This window comes from Rhopalosiphum padi, chromosome 4 (genome assembly GCF_020882245.1).
Source record: "Rhopalosiphum padi isolate XX-2018 chromosome 4, ASM2088224v1, whole genome shotgun sequence".
NCBI lineage: Eukaryota > Metazoa > Arthropoda > Insecta > Hemiptera > Aphididae > Rhopalosiphum > Rhopalosiphum padi.
Genome location: NC_083600.1, coordinates 41,289,772 through 41,306,128, shown reverse-complemented (window position 1 = coordinate 41,306,128; position 16,357 = coordinate 41,289,772). Strand labels below are relative to the sequence as shown.

At 24.6% G+C, this 16,357-nt stretch overlaps 3 protein-coding genes across 4 annotated transcripts; 1 reads left to right on the top strand and 2 right to left on the bottom strand.

Moving 5' to 3' along the window:
• Positions 1 to 436: 436 nt before the first annotated feature.
• On the bottom strand, positions 437 to 7,598 carry LOC132928542 (hyccin 2). Its single transcript, XM_060993298.1, is given in 13 exon segments — positions 437 to 713; positions 2,729 to 2,807; positions 2,932 to 3,177; positions 3,179 to 3,339; positions 3,719 to 3,835; positions 3,894 to 4,024; positions 4,456 to 4,593; positions 4,669 to 4,892; positions 5,441 to 5,566; positions 5,911 to 6,045; positions 6,758 to 6,953; positions 7,080 to 7,218; positions 7,346 to 7,598. Coding segments are annotated over 10 exon segments (1,470 nt in total). The 5' UTR covers positions 6,908 to 6,953; positions 7,080 to 7,218; positions 7,346 to 7,598; the 3' UTR covers positions 437 to 713; positions 2,729 to 2,765.
• Positions 7,599 to 12,305: 4,707 nt separating this feature from the next.
• On the top strand, positions 12,306 to 13,390 carry LOC132930937 (zinc finger protein 761-like). Its single transcript, XM_060997059.1, has 3 exons — positions 12,306 to 12,670; positions 12,734 to 13,039; positions 13,112 to 13,390. Exons 1-3 carry the CDS (start codon positions 12,621 to 12,623, stop codon positions 13,323 to 13,325), a joined length of 570 nt encoding a protein of 189 aa, XP_060853042.1. The 5' UTR covers positions 12,306 to 12,620; the 3' UTR covers positions 13,326 to 13,390.
• Positions 13,313 to 16,341, bottom strand: LOC132930938 (NADH dehydrogenase [ubiquinone] 1 beta subcomplex subunit 11, mitochondrial). Of its 2 annotated transcripts, XM_060997061.1 has the most exons (3): positions 16,200 to 16,341; positions 15,546 to 15,708; positions 13,313 to 13,772 (listed from the first exon to the last, which is right to left on the bottom strand). In XM_060997061.1, the coding sequence occupies exons 2-3, from the start codon at positions 15,681 to 15,683 to the stop codon at positions 13,479 to 13,481; spliced, it is 432 nt and encodes a 143-aa protein (XP_060853044.1). In that variant the 5' UTR covers positions 15,684 to 15,708; positions 16,200 to 16,341; the 3' UTR covers positions 13,313 to 13,478. The 2 variants fall into 2 exon arrangements, with proteins under 2 accessions (XP_060853044.1, XP_060853043.1); XM_060997060.1 differs by lacking the exon at positions 16,200 to 16,341 and having other exon boundaries at positions 15,546 to 15,794.
• Between the last annotated feature and the right edge of the window lie 16 nt (positions 16,342 to 16,357).

The following is a 16,357-nucleotide window of genomic DNA, read 5'->3' as shown; positions in this document are numbered from 1 at the left end:
CTCCCCTCGAAATAATTTTGAGTAGCGAAAAAAATTGTTTTATTATGTTGCAGCACAATTTGTGTTGCTATATTTTGTATATAAAATTATATAATATATATAATATTAAATGTTTTTTTGTAAATGTGCCTGATTATAATATTATACTATATAATTATTGAATTATTGAATTTAAGTTATACGGCTAATAATGTAATACATTTTTAGTATTACTCCTAAAAATTAGGATTAATTTTTTTAATTTTCCACTGAAACTAACTGTTTCTGTGCTTGTAATCCTTAAGAAGTTGTTTAAATCTTCGAACACTCGTGGGAACTCTGTTAATTTTTCTACAGTAGTATTCATGAAAATGGTCTGAAATTATATTTTAAAGTAGTTATTGCGGTGTTAGATAAAACTAACTTTTTAATATTTTTGACTATAAAAACAACTAAATTATTTTTGTTTTAAATTTTTGAAGATTTTAATTTAAATAACATTTGTTATTCATAAATAATATAACAATTTAAATTACAAGATTAAAATTAATTAAGTACATACAGTATAAGATAAAATAATAAAAACATTCAATCTTGATTATCACAACAAAATTCTATGTCTATTAAATAATTTTGATACATTTTAAGAAAAATCACACCAAACCAAACTTCCTTGTCCATAAGCCCAATATAATAAATAATTTGATTGCAAGTCATAACGCTGTACTCTCCATCTGTAACATGAAGAATTTAGTTGAATTTTAAATCCATTTTATACATTACTAAATTTTGACATCAGAAACCAGAGTACTTACTAAAAAATAACACCACATGTTATATAATAAAAATTAAGCTTTAAAAATGTAAATTATTATAAGACACTGTGATGCTTTATTAAGATTATTATTGTATGATTATAGAAAGGTCGTTCATGTATCATTAAAAACCTAAATATGGATTTTATAATTAAAAAATGTCATCAAATTCATAAAAATAAATATTTTGATTAACATATTTAATTATTATTATTATTATTATTACTAACTAAATTTTTTTTGCCAATGATAAGTTATATAATTAAAAGAAATTGGTTGTTTAATATATTTTAAATAAATATGCCCTAAATTAAAATTGCATGTTTCTTACGACCTTGGTCATTTAATTCTAATTTAAGATTGTATAAATGCTTTATATATTTGAATCTTATAACTTTTTTTTATTTGATTATTGGCAGTTATATATATATTACACTCAACATAACCGTAAAGTATGGTTATAACAAAAAAATGGTCAATTATTTACTGATTAGTATGTAACTTAAGGTTAGTTTAAGTAATAATAGTTAAGCAAATAATTTTCCACGGGAAAATAAAAAATATGATAATTTAATAATAAATGTATAACAAAATAAATATAGGGGTTACAAAGAGTTCTATTATTAAATTTACAAATTGTAAAGTTTTATTTAATGTGCCTCTCACAAACAGTGGCATATACAGTTTAGAGGTTTAACTACCCCCCAGTATAATTTTATATAATAAAAAATAGATTTATAATATTATTAATACCAAATATGTACATATAAAACATTGTTCCCAACAGTCTAAATTTAATTTAATGATCGGTTGATACGATGCCCAGTGGCCACCACTATATGGCAAAATATAAATCTTATGTTCCTGTAAGATATCAGATTCAACTGTTGACTGTTAGCCGTATAGTAAATAACCCTTAATACCATTAACCCTCAGTTTCATAAGTCAATTAAATGTGATACATCTTTACCCACCTCCTATCAGAAAAAAAATTTAAATAAGCCACTGCCTAGAAATAACAATTCCAATATATAGATATAACTTTTGTTACATGTTAGATAACAATAAAACTACAACATTAATTTTTACAAAATAAGAGTGCCATAACAAAACAATATTAAATATTAAATAATGAACTGAACCCTAAACTATTTAATTAATCAGTTGGTCAGTTTAAATCAGGGGTCGGGAACCTTTTCGTAGGAAAGAGCCATTTTTTCAGAAAATTTCAAAGCCATCATGATGTCCAGAGAGCCACACAAGGTTTGGACAACTTTTTTTTTTTTTTTGTATTTGTTAGTATAGATTATAGATTATAAGAATAAATATAGTATTTTATTTCATTAAGAGATTGGTAGGCATTATAAACATAATAATACGTCTTAAATTTAGAAAATATAGAAAAACCTTAATTGATTCATTATTATTATTATTGTTTATACAAATTTAATTCAGAAATACTATAATAACACAAGTATAATATAGTTTATATTTTACTGGTCTCGATGTATTGATGTATTGATGAATTTTCTAAAGAGCCACAGGTTCCTGATTCCTGGTATAAATAATTTAGTAGTAGTAAAAATAAAGTAGTAAATTATTTTTTTTCCCAATGATCTAGAAAAAAATAACTACTCACTAGTTTATTTTGATTATACTAGTATTATTTAGTTTTAAACAACGATAAATATTGAATATTTATAATAAAAATTAAAATCATAGTAGATAAAAATATTGAAGTTTATAATAAAAATAAAAATTTAAATTTAAGGAACAATATTGCACAGTAGTAAATATGTAACTACTAAAAATATTCATGCAACTAAGGGTGAAGTATTCAATTGTACTTTAAGCACTACAACAACTTATACGCATGTAAAATAATAGCGAATGTGATTAGAACATTAATTTTTATGCGACATTAATAGTATTACCAATATGAATAGTGAAGAATGAGGGTTATAACATAAGTTAATGGAATCTTTCTTTGTAACACTTAACGTTTACACCCATCTGAAAATATGTATTAAAAAATATTGTACATGTAACAATGTTTTTCAAGTAAAATGTCATTAGGTAGGTTAAACAATATTTAGTAAACTAAAATAAAAATAAAAAATTAATACAAAATAATTACCTGAATTGATCTAGAAGAATCTAATTCAACAGACATACTGGGATTTCTCCTATTTAATAAAGGTGTCATAGTGGTTCTGTCATCATGTCCTAAACCAGTTTTACTATCAGATATGTCAGACCCAGCTAAATCAATACCACTTTCATCAGTTTCATAAATGTCTGAACCGTTTTGAGTGTTTAACTTTGAAGTTTTCATATTTCCTGAATTTTTGACAGCAGTTGCTATTTTTTCAGCAGTTTTTTTTGCCAAAATTAGCAGCAATTTTAGGTAAACTCCGTTTAACTGGCACCGATTCAGCACTTGGATCTTTTAAATCATTAGTTTCCTCTGTTATTGATGATAAATTTGCAACAGCATCAGCACTTTCATCAAATGTTCCTTGAAGATTTTGAATTGGAATGTCGTCTAAAATTAAAAAGTTTGAAATTAAAATGATTGCCTATTAGTATAGAGCATCTTGTAATATCCTAAATATATTGAAAGATGCAGACAAATTCTCAAAAATACAAACTCAGTATAAAATTGACTGAGAAGAGAACAAAACTAAAACTAAATACTAAAAAACTTAAAAAACTATTATTAAAATATTTATCTATAAACAGAATTAAGAGTTTTCTGCCTTAATTAACAATTTAAAAACATAACAATTTTTTTAAACCAACTAAACAATTAACAACATTCTTTTTTTTGCATAATAAAATCAAACATTTCCATAAGTTAAATAAACGACCATTTAATTTTTTGTTAAATACAATTTTAGGAAAATATTTATTTATTTTATTACCTGGTAACTTTTTAGTTCTAAATGATGCATTTGTAATCATTGATTTAGATACTGGTGTGCTACAAGTATTACTGCTTACAGGTGTACCCACTGATGTCACATTAGGTGATTGTCCACCTAAATATATTTATTACACATAAAGTTCAAAACAAAATTATTGTTTACTTTAACTGACCTTCAAAAAATCCTTGACAAGAATTTTTAATTGCATTAGCTAATAATATCACTTCACAATAACAACTGTAACATGCACGGTAATAAATATCTTCTAAAGTTTGAAACGCTTCAGCTTTTCCACAGTTAAATCTTTAAAAATAATCATGATAAAAATTAATATTAAATTATCATTTTTCAATGTTTGTGATAGATACAATGCTGAGTTTGAAGATTTATAATCAGATAATCAATTAAAATTTACAAATTTCTTTAATTTTAACATTTTAAATATAAAATTAGAAATAAAACTTAGATAAGAAAAACTGTATATGTGGTTATAAAAGTCCAAAATAGTATTATACTATTTTACATAGCTAAGTCTGTAAGTATTTTTAGTTCTCCTAAACTATAAGTCATCAAACCCAATAATATAAAAAAAAACATATTGGTTCAATCAGTGAACCTATAAATTTATTTAATTTTTCAATGATTTTTCTTTTAGGTCAATACTAGTCTTTTAAATAAATAATAACCAACAAAAAGCAGCAGAAATATTGGAACATTTTAATACAGATACTTACATTGAGATATACAAGCAATAGAGTAGATGAATTAAGAATTTTGGAGAAAGTGGGATACGTGGTAATGTTGTCGATGTTGATATATCAGAATTACTGAATGATGTTGAACGCTTATTAAAATAACCCTGAGTAACCATTCTATAATAATAATAGTAAGACAAAAATGAGAAATTTTTATGTAATAATATAATATTAAACAATGAATATAATTACTTAGATGTAACTCTATAAAAGCGATCAAATGGATTATAAATTTCTGGCAGAAGATTTAAGTTCTTGTAGTATATGAAATATAAATTACTAAGAACTTCCATTCTGTTAGATGCAGATAGTCTTTCAATTTGATTAAATGGACCTCGGCGAACTGGGTGTGTGTCTCTTTGTTCTAAACGACGAATGGCAGTCTCTGTTAATGAAGTTGGTGCCAAACTACTAGGCTTTAATATTTATAAACAAAATAGGTGAATTAATTTTAATAAAATAAATAATCATAGGTTAGTCAAATTGTTATTGGTACTTCTTTTCTTTAAAAAATAAAGAAAATTATAAAAATACCTATATTTAATTTCCATTTAAAAGGACGTCAAACTCACATGTGTTGTCTCTATCTTACAAACGTATGACATGGCAAATTTGCGTTCAGCAGAATCAATTTTATGCTGTTAGCTTTAATATTAATCAATTTACCTATTATCAAACTTAGTGATAATAATATTATTTAGGGCATCTCATAGGCTTTTATTGATATTTTAATTTTTAAGCGAGTTATGAGCATTTTAAAGTTTTAATATTTTTCATAACTATAACTCACTTAAAAATTAAGATATCAATAAAAGCCTATGAGATTCCCTAGATAATATCATTACCTTTAAGTTTAATAACATAAAATTGATTCTGCTGAACGCAAATTTGCTATATTTTACATTTGTAAAACGGAGATAACACCATGCGGGTATGACGTCATCTTAATAGTTTAAATACATACTTCATGGTAAATAGACGGCTGAGCTAATGACGGCAAACGAAATGATATAAATCTAGGTGTATTATTTTCATCTACAGCTTCAAGATTGTAAATTCCAATTAGTAATGCTTCAATACTACGGCAGCTCTAATAATAATATAACAAAAATTAATTAATAAATAACAAATACTCAAAATATAATGTTTTAAAAAACTATATACTAAATACATTCTTCAAAAATTCATAAGAACTCCTATTTAATTATTTTCATATGCATAAGACTATTAACTAGATACCATTGCTTTCAAATTTCAAATAATAAAACAAAATTGTCTTTTTTTTTTTGTAAGAAAAATTAACTTGTTTCAAAAATAAATTACTATAGAAAAAAAATATAGTATATTCTTAAGAACATTATAATATATATTATGGAGAATTTAACAAAAAAATATTTATAATTTATAAAGTATTAAATATAAAATATTACTTACTTGCTTGTCAACATGAGCAATAGAATTAAGATAACTATATGTCAAGTGTGGTATAAAAAGTAGTACAAATAAATGTAAATCGGTTTCTTCAGTTCGATAACAATTAAAAAGTGCACCACAAATACGATCAATTAACTGCAAAAATAATGAAAGAATTAATTGTTGTTAAACATAGGTATAATATAAAATATTTTTAAAATGTTCCTTTAAATATATCATTATTGTTTTGAGTACAATATAAAATGCAATACTTGAAAAATAAATATGAATTGAGTAAGCTAGAATATATTACCTAATTTATATGTACTAATTTACATATTAATTTTAATTTAATATGAAAAAATTAATTTTTTTGTAATTTTATTATAATTCACTTATAACTGAATATTACTTATGTAGATTAATATTATTTCTTATTCAAAAAATGTCATAGTATAATGTAATGTTAAGGCCATTATATTATTTGAGTTGATGGTTGAATGTAATTTTGTTAACTGAATGTCAAATATTATTAATAGTACAATTTTTTTTATTTTAGAGCATTGATGTAATTTTGGTAGGTAAATCACAAATTTAATCTTAATTTAAATTATAAATAAAAAAAAATAGAAAATCCATAATCCATAGGAGTAAGTAAAATTTATAAGTATGTACTATGATTTTAATAAACAAAAAGTTTGTAAGTCTAAAAATCACAACTTTATAATAGATATAGTAATTAGTAGTTCTTAATTACATCATTTAAAATTATTATTAACATAGGAAAAATATTTTCATACTACCTATGGAATTATTGTCTATAAATAAGTTATACTTAAATAAGATATTTCCTTGTTATTAAATTTACCTTGGAATATTTATGAATATCATCAAGTACAGCAAATATTGATTCTATAAGTGTCTTATTTTGCGATGTTGTTATAGCAAATGTAGCCCAGTCGTCTTTTTCCAATGAGGCGAACTCTGATAACCATTCTTTTACTGTGTTCTCCACCATGTTTTCATCTCATTACATTCAAATATTAAATTACACTTTGACTAAACTAAAGTTAAAAATATTTCTCAGGATTAACATGAATAATAAACATTTAATTTTATATCATAATATTTAAAAAAAATACATTTGTAATAAGTAAAAAAATAATACTTCACTATTAATTCTCACTTACTTTATTTAAAATTCCAGAATTTTAGTTTACAGCTTAACCCAAATTGATATGACTGAAATATTGAATATTAAATAAATGTCATGTACAGGAAGTGAATAAACATTATTCCAATATTTTCATGTATAATCATTGTTATGCACTATAATTAAATTAAAAAATTGATTTAATTTTAATAATTCAGTATCATAACTTCCAAAAGCTTTAACTTATAACTGTAAATTGTAACTGCAAAAAGTAATATGTTTTATAAAAATCTAGGTACCTACCTACATATCTCACCAAAAAATCTGAAAGTATATAGTCTTAACTCGACCATACACCGATAACCCGAATAGTGACCACTAACACATTCACTCTCACTAGGTCTGTAATCAGTATGACTGGTAAATAAGTAATTCACTTATACTGTTATGTGTTTTAGTACTGCAATTGGTAAAGTTGTGCCAGTTGTGGTTCTTCACGAAACTCTCCAACGATTGATAAATGATATAATGATACTTGAATACTTGATGATTATAGCAATATCACAGAATATTAGAATAACCTATACCGTGATTAGTGATTACTGATATAGTATTATACAATACATTTTTGTCAAACATCGAGGTCATTAATATTGACCTCGATTATGTTGATATCGATATTAGGTTTTAACATTATTTCGAAAATACCATGTTATGTTTTTGTATAATTATATTTTTACTTATTAGTTATTACTTATTACGTATTTTATTGTACACTGCCTATATTTTATATTTTAATATCCATTTTTTTCGTAGCGAGAACAAATCAATAAAAAATAAATTGTGGGATTTTGATCTACAGAATTGAGTCAGTTTACTAATTGTATTATAAATTTATATATATATATATTTTAACTTACTACTAAATTGCATTTGACTTATATTTCGATATATTGATGTTCATTACCTACTTTTAAATGTTATATAATATGGTTTTTTTTACCATTTTGTTTTCGTATACTTATTATTTGATGTCTCGATTTGCCAATTTATTGTAAAGTATGATGTACCTACTTATACCTACTAATTTTAGCCTTATAGGTAAAAATCTAAACCAATATTTAAAATTACTGAATGTCTGAATATATAGCAGATAATAGAAACAACTGTACAAGCTACTATAGCAGCACGTACCTACTACCCATCTAAATAATACCAAATTATTACCTTTATAAATTATTAAATTAAGTTTTAATCACGAACAACTACAATATGTAGTAGTCCGTGATTTTAATCAATGATGATAGAAGATAGTACATTTTAGTGGACAATGGTAGACTACCAGTCTTGAGTTTAAAAGCCCTTGAAAAAAATTCGAGTAAATAAGCCTGTAGTAAAAAAGACTGAAGCATAAATAGTCTTGTATAATAACAAGGTATCTATAGGTAAATGGAAATATCATAGACATATAATAGAATTCTATTATTCTATTATATGTCTATGGGAAATATGTGATATCAATATACCAATAAGTGTTAAACTACTGAATATAAATGGTAATTAAATAAATTACCCGACGAAATTAAAAATTAATAATAACAATTTACAATTTGTAAACACCTATAATACTATTTAACATTGGCAATATTACAACTTGTTATTGATATAAGTATATTGTATATATTGTATATATATAAGTATATAACTACTGTCATTGGAGTTTGGACTGAACACCACTAATCAGCTATTGGGGACCACGTAATATTGAATAATAATTGCTTTTAACAAATTATCTCGTTTGTCAAGTTTTATACTTTTATAATATGCTTGTATAACAAACAGGTAACAGTCATATATTTTTTTAATTTTTTTTAATTAGCCTTTTGTATATACAATGATAGCTCAACAATTAATACGATATATTATTATAGTTTATTAGTTTAAAAAAACAACAGCCATATACCTATATAGCCATATTATATTATTTTTTTGTATAAATAATTAATTCGATTTTTTATGTAATACGATCTAATAATTAATAATAATTATTATTTTCTTTTTTTAAATAAATGATTTATAGATTTATTTTGTATAAGGATAACAGACTTTTTTCCACAATTCCATTCTACTATTTATGAAAAATTTAATTGTTTCATGTTAGGTAGGTACTTTAATATTAGTTTTACATAAATAAGTTAGGTATATTAGGTAGGTACCTAAAACGACTATAAACAAAATTGATATAAATGATATGCGTAATACGTTAATTAATCAACCATCAACTACTAATGCTATAGCCGATAAAGGTATAGTGAATTCCACTTCATTGGGCACGTTGGGATCAGCCCTGTTTGCCCACATTAATGATTAATAATTATGTAAAAAGATTTTTATGTTTTTAATGTATTTTGTATTATTATTATTATTATTATTGTTATTATTATTTGTATTATTAATATTATTTTCAATATTGTACTATTGTCTATTATATATATTGTACTTGGATCTTACGATCCGTTAGAATTTAAATAAATTAATAAATCAATCGGTTGTTCAAAAAAATGAAATAGGTTCAAAAAAAATAAAATTATCGATATCTTATTGCATAAGAAATGATAAATGGCCATTAAAAAGTCTTCAATATCGCGATTCGCGTGTATTTTTTTAACCGGATTTGTATTTTTTTGTGCAAAGTTTTTTATCGTGTAAATTTGGGCTAGCTTTGTTTCATCAGCTGCCACTTCTAACCTTATTTTAGTTATAGACTATAGTAATTATAGTAGTCCAAATCATTGGATGTGTTTGTAGTGTTTGTAATACTAATTTACAAAACCTATGATTCCATCATTTCCATCCTTCAGTTGAATTATTTGTACGTTCTTCGTCATTGATGTAAATAAGTAATTTAAAGTTGATTCGTGTACGTTCCATAAATATCGTGGAAAAGTAGGTGGGAAATTTCTCAAAAATATTTTATTATTTTAATTTCTAACTTGCCTATATAATTGCCATTTACGTATGTTGTATCAAAATAATGTAATAAATGATATAATATTAATATTTCTTCAATCAGGGCCAGTTGGCCCATCGGGATACCGGGAAACTTCCTGGTGGGCCGGTATGCTTGCAGGGGGCTGCATGACGGCAAACGGCGCAAACGGTTTTTATTTGCCATAAATTGCATGAATTTTTTTTTTACATTTATTAATATTTATTATCTACTAATTTATCACATTATAATTATTTTAATTTCTGACACAGACTAAGATATACTATATTATCTAGTATAGAACTGCAACTTGCAAGGGCCATAGACTTACGGCCCGCCCGGTCCTATAGATTTTTTCTAAAGCCCTGCAGCTCGATCCGGTCCAAGAAATGTTGTGTAAAAAAAGCCCTGCAAATCACCCTAAACTCTTAAAAAGCCCGTTTCAGTCCAAGGATATTATTTTATAAGCCCGGTCCGATCCGGTTCAAATTATTTTTTGATAAAAAAAGCCCAGTCCGGTCCAATCCAATAAAATATTCGTGATTATTCAACATCGAATTGTAAACTTATCATTTAAGTTTTAAATAATGATTATTTGTCATAAAAAAAACCAAAAAATGCCAGGCAAGATATAAACAATTCTTAAAAAGCTTGATCCAACCTTGGTTTAAGTCCAGCACGGCCCGGCCCAAAAAGTTCTACTAAAAAAAAGCCCAGTCCATCCTTGGTTTAAATATTTTGAGTCCGGCCCGAAAAGTTTTACCGGTCCTTGCAGGTCTTTAATATATAATATTAGTTAAAAGTATATCTTAGTTCGTGATTTCTGACTTCTTATCAAGGTTACGGTGATTATACGTGTATAATATGCCTACATATAATAATAACGTTGTAACCGCGAATCGGGCTATAATAAAGGAACTATAAGTTAACTATATTGTAAGTAGGAATAACAAATTAACAAAAAATAATAATAATAAGATATAATATAAAAACATAAGTTTTTTTTTATATCATGTTATTGCATTGACAAATTGTACATATATTAAGTTTGCTTATGTTATTTGTTATTTTGATCTCAACTTTTTATTTATTGAAATATAAATATTTATGTTAAAATACATATTATGAAAAATTAAGTGAAAAGGAATTGGATTTATCAATCTTTTTAAAAAAAAAGTGCATTCCATAAAGAGTTCATATTAAAGTGTTTTGCTATATTATTTATGTGCAAATTTTATTTTAATAAATATAAGTCAATAAATAAAATTGTACATGGGGGGAGGGGGGAGTTAAACCACCTATTGCCTTAAAAAAACACTAGTGCCTAATATTCGTTTTTATGTATAATATAAGATATTATAGGTAATATAGAGGGCCAGTTTACATCATTTTCCCGGGCCGAAAAATTTTTCTTATCCGCCCTTGTCTTCAATTTAAAGTACATTTTTCCATTATTAAATCCTGTAATAGTCTGATGGACATTTCATGTTTTCGGAACTAGGAAGAAACATTATTGATAAACGTCGAATAGTTAAATGTAGTATTTTATTTATGTAATCGATGTATAGTTCCACTCACGTAGGTTTCTTCAAAATATTTAAATAACTCCTCAGCACAGTCAGCACCAAGAATATTTTATATTTTTAATTAATTATTTAAAAAAATACTATTATAATAATTAAATAGTAATCATTGTATACCCACTTGTCTCCATTTTTTTTTTAATTTTGCAACATCTCCTATAGGGTTTTATTTGTTCAGGGACTTAATTTTGGTGGTTATTTTTCGTGATACTATTATATTTGACATGTAAAAAAATTGACTTCTCCCCTTTTTTTTATAATTTATGTTATTCTTAGTTTTTAGTTGTTAGAAGGTACCTAAACTATTTGTTGTATTTGTATGTATATTGTACAATTTTATATTTTATTTTAAAATAAATAATAACAGTTAAAATGATGTAACACTCTATGTTTGATATATAAGCCATAAGGTGTAACAAGACTATTTAATAAACTTCCATAACAAATGTTACTTTATTTGTTAAATAGTCCTGTCACACCTTGTATATTATAATATAATATTATTATATTAATATACCAAGTATTTATATTAACTAAAAATAAACTGTGTTATCGAATTTTTTCCCAATTCAAACATGTTTATTTATTGGATTATATATTTATAAACACCTAGTATTATTATTTTATTTGTATTATTTTCGTTAACCGACATTATTCATTATTGATATTGACCGCGAACAAAACAACTCACAAATAACCCTTTTCGACTAGTTTTATTAGTTTATATATACAACAAAATAAGTTGACCTCGTTTTAAATTGTTCAGCTGACCGTTGGACATTGTAAAATATCCCCAAGAAACATTTTATGGTTCATGAAAAAAAAGATTACCCTCTTCAAAACTATAAAATTTGTCACGGTTGAGCCTGTAATTTTACCCCTATTGTGATTCAAATACACCTTTTACGAGAATAGAAAAAAAATCTTGTTTCTGATACATTTCTTATTCATTTGTTAACTAGTACAGGAACATGCAACTTGTATATTGATCAAATTTTTTCAAACTATGATGAACATAGATAAAGTTGATAATCGCGAGTGCATTTTAGATTATGGGCAAGTATCTACATAAACGTTTAATTTTTATTAATAATAAGTAAATAATATTTATATTTATAGAGCTAAAATAGATGCAGCTATAATGAAATCACTGCATAAAGAATATGGAATAAAGCAAGGTGAATCTAAACCGATTACACACATAGATTTTGCAGTTCAAGTTAATAATAACCAAAATAGCCCAACAAAAATACATGAACATTTTAAAATTGATAACTCAGCTTCTGCAGATAATGATATTATTGGAATGATGTGGGAACCAGAATTAGATTTTGTAGATGATCCAGAATGCTTTAATGAGTTTAAAAGTTATGATATTCCAATGAGATTTATGTGTGGTGTGTGTTTAGGTCAATTTCGCACTAGGTAATTTAGTGTATTATTTAAAAATATAATATTTATTTATTAATTGTTAATTTAAATTTATAAAAATTTTAGATGTGCTTTAGATATTCATTTCAGAGCTCACAGAGGAGAAAAACTATTTAAATGTGTATTATGTGATAATATATTCAACGAATTAGCTACTTTAAAACAACATCGAGAATTACACAACATAAATGAATTGGTTACATGTGGAATTTGTGGATTAGTTTTTACAGAAATGTATCACATGATAAAACATAAAAAAAAGTATCATTTTAATGAATAATAAAACAATTTATTTGTCTATACTCTATAGACTTGGGAAATAAATACATTTATTATACAATGAAACATTTGGTTTCTTTTTATTGAAAATTATCTTATTTTATTCTCTAAACATGAAAATTGGTAATTTTATAACATTATGATACCAATAATATTAAATCACTATTTCTGTATCACCTAATTCTTCTTCGGTGGGTAGTTGAATCAAACTTGGGTGTATGTAATTAGGGTCAATGAGTGGTAAGCCTTGGTCTTCTCTTCTTCTCAGTTCAAGAAAAGCTTCTCTTTCTGCCCAATTCTTATAGTTGTAATCTGGCATATATGCAAACATAAATATACCACCTACTATACATAAAGTGACTGAAAAAAAACCAGTTGCGTGCATAGCATTCAAGTCTTCTGTTTCATTATCCTTTTCAAAGCCATATGATTGCCAGTTGCGTTTTTGCTAAAAAAATAATAAATTAAAAATTATTATATTATAGCATAATTATATCAAATAATATAACTTATATATTCAACTAGGTGTATATATTTTATTATTAAAATATCTCTGGCTTGAAACAAAAACTCCATAATATGGTGTAAATAACTAATTTAATATACCATTGTTACAGTTTTTGTTGTAAACAAACAATATATATCAATAAATTAAGATAAATAAAACTTTAATAAAAAATAACTACAATAAAACCTTGATTAACTAATTTGGAAACTTGAACAGCATATTAATCCATGAAAAAATATGTATGCATAATATACAATAAATTTTAAATTGTTATTATTTAAAATGCCTGAAAACTAAAAACCCAAAAATTACATTTGATTACCCTGGTCTTTGGTCTTCTATAGACAAATAATAATAAAATAAATAGTTATAACTATTATAATTTACTAATTATTTTTAAAAAGGACATTAATAATTATTTCTTTTTATACTTAAAAATATTCTGTACCTATCATCTTGGGTATTCGGAAAAAAAACCCTATCATAGGACAAAAAAAGTGTCATACCAACTAAATACATTATTTGTTATTTTATTATGATTTACATAATTAATTGTTATCATTACATTTATCTATGTATAGTTGTTATTTGTTTATAATATAGAACAATTTTAAGCTAAAAATTTAAAAAAGAGCCACGTACCCACTAAATACATAACACTATACACCAAATATTTTAAATTACAGGTATAATTTATACATTTAAAATAAAAGAGATTAATTATTTTAAATTTTTAGCTAAAAATTGTTTTATATTATATACAAATGACAATTATACATAGATAAATGTAATGATTGTATTTAATTATGTAAATCATAATAAAATAATGAATAATGTATTTAGTTGGTACAGAGCTTTTTTTCCTAGATTCTCATCTTTTTTTGAAATTTTAATTTATTAATTAAATAATTATTTTTAAATTTCATTTTAATATATTTTAAGACTTACGTTTTTTTTTTTAAGTACAATATTAATTCTCTTATAATAAATAATTGATAAAAAGATATAATTTAAATTTTAAGTGTATACTTTTTAGTTTGCAATAAAAAATTATTGACGGAGTTTAAGAGTTTAAACAGATAAAAATAGTATAATTTGAACCCAGGTTTAAATGACAAAAATAATCAAAAAATTCTCTTAAATGTAACCATTGTAAGGTAATTACACAGCTATAAATTTTTGATTATAAATTTATAACTGCAATAATGCCAGTTAAAATTAATCATAAATATATTATTAATTCTTTAAGTTGTATCAAGATTTTCAAAACAAATTTAAAATTAGTTTATATGAAGAATAATTTACAACTAATTAAAGCAAAAATTTGATTTTGAAGCATCTGATACATAAAACAAATAATGTACTTATGAATTATTTAGAAAACTACCCAAAAAAATGCACTTTGTTGAAATCCAGACCATTGTTATAAATATTGCATTAATTAAAATACAATATAAACTCTTATAATAAATTATAAGGCTATATAATTTGAAAAATTAAGTAATTGTGTTAATTAATTTTCTAAATTTATTAAATTGAAATAGAAATGGCGATTAAAGATAAAGAAAAAAATTATGAAAAAATAAATAGTATTTTATGAAAATAACCTTTAACAAATACGTATATATATATATTTACAGTATAGACCTTTGTTGTAATGGCATCGATAAGACTAAAATACATTTAAATTTTTATATTTATTTAAAATATTACTGGTTCATGTTCAGTTAGTTCGGTATTGGTAACGCACACTTCTTGATTTTTTTTAGAGGTTGATATATGACGTTGAATTAATGGAATCGGCCGAACGATTCTCTTTGTAACTTGAGCAAGTCTAACTAAAGAACTCATTTTGGTCGATTTGGACACTTGAAAGCTTGAAAAAAATTGAGAAAATTTAAAGACAACTAAAAAAAAAACGACGGTCAAGAAGTACAATATGATAGGTTTATTAATAATGAATATGATGGTATCATAATCATGATCACTTTTTCAGTTGATATGAAAAATAACAGCTGTGGGATAGCTAGTACATGTCTATAGATAATAATTATTTTCATCTATAGCATTTTGAAGGTCACCACAGTATCAAACCATAAATTTTTAATTTAATTAATAGTGAAATCGTGAAATCGTGAAATCGTGTTCTAAGTAAGAACAAATAACAATACACTACCACACTAGTAGTTGTAATCTATAATAGTTGACAAATGACAATATTACATTATGTTGGAGCTTAGAGCCATGATGTAAAGAAGATAATCTATATTGACTATATTGTCATCTTCTGAACTACTCAATGGCTGTGGTCATTATTAATTATAATAATAATAATTAATAATAGCTCTAGTTGTATGATGTACATACTTATATTCTGTTTTTTTCTGATTAGGTAATTCCACGGACCCACGGTCTTCTAAAACAATCGTGGTTGGGAAATTGGAGTGATCCGAGAGCTCCACAAATCCCCTAATGACTGTTTGGTTAGATCAGATCGCCATATTTAAATATTATATTGAGGTTGG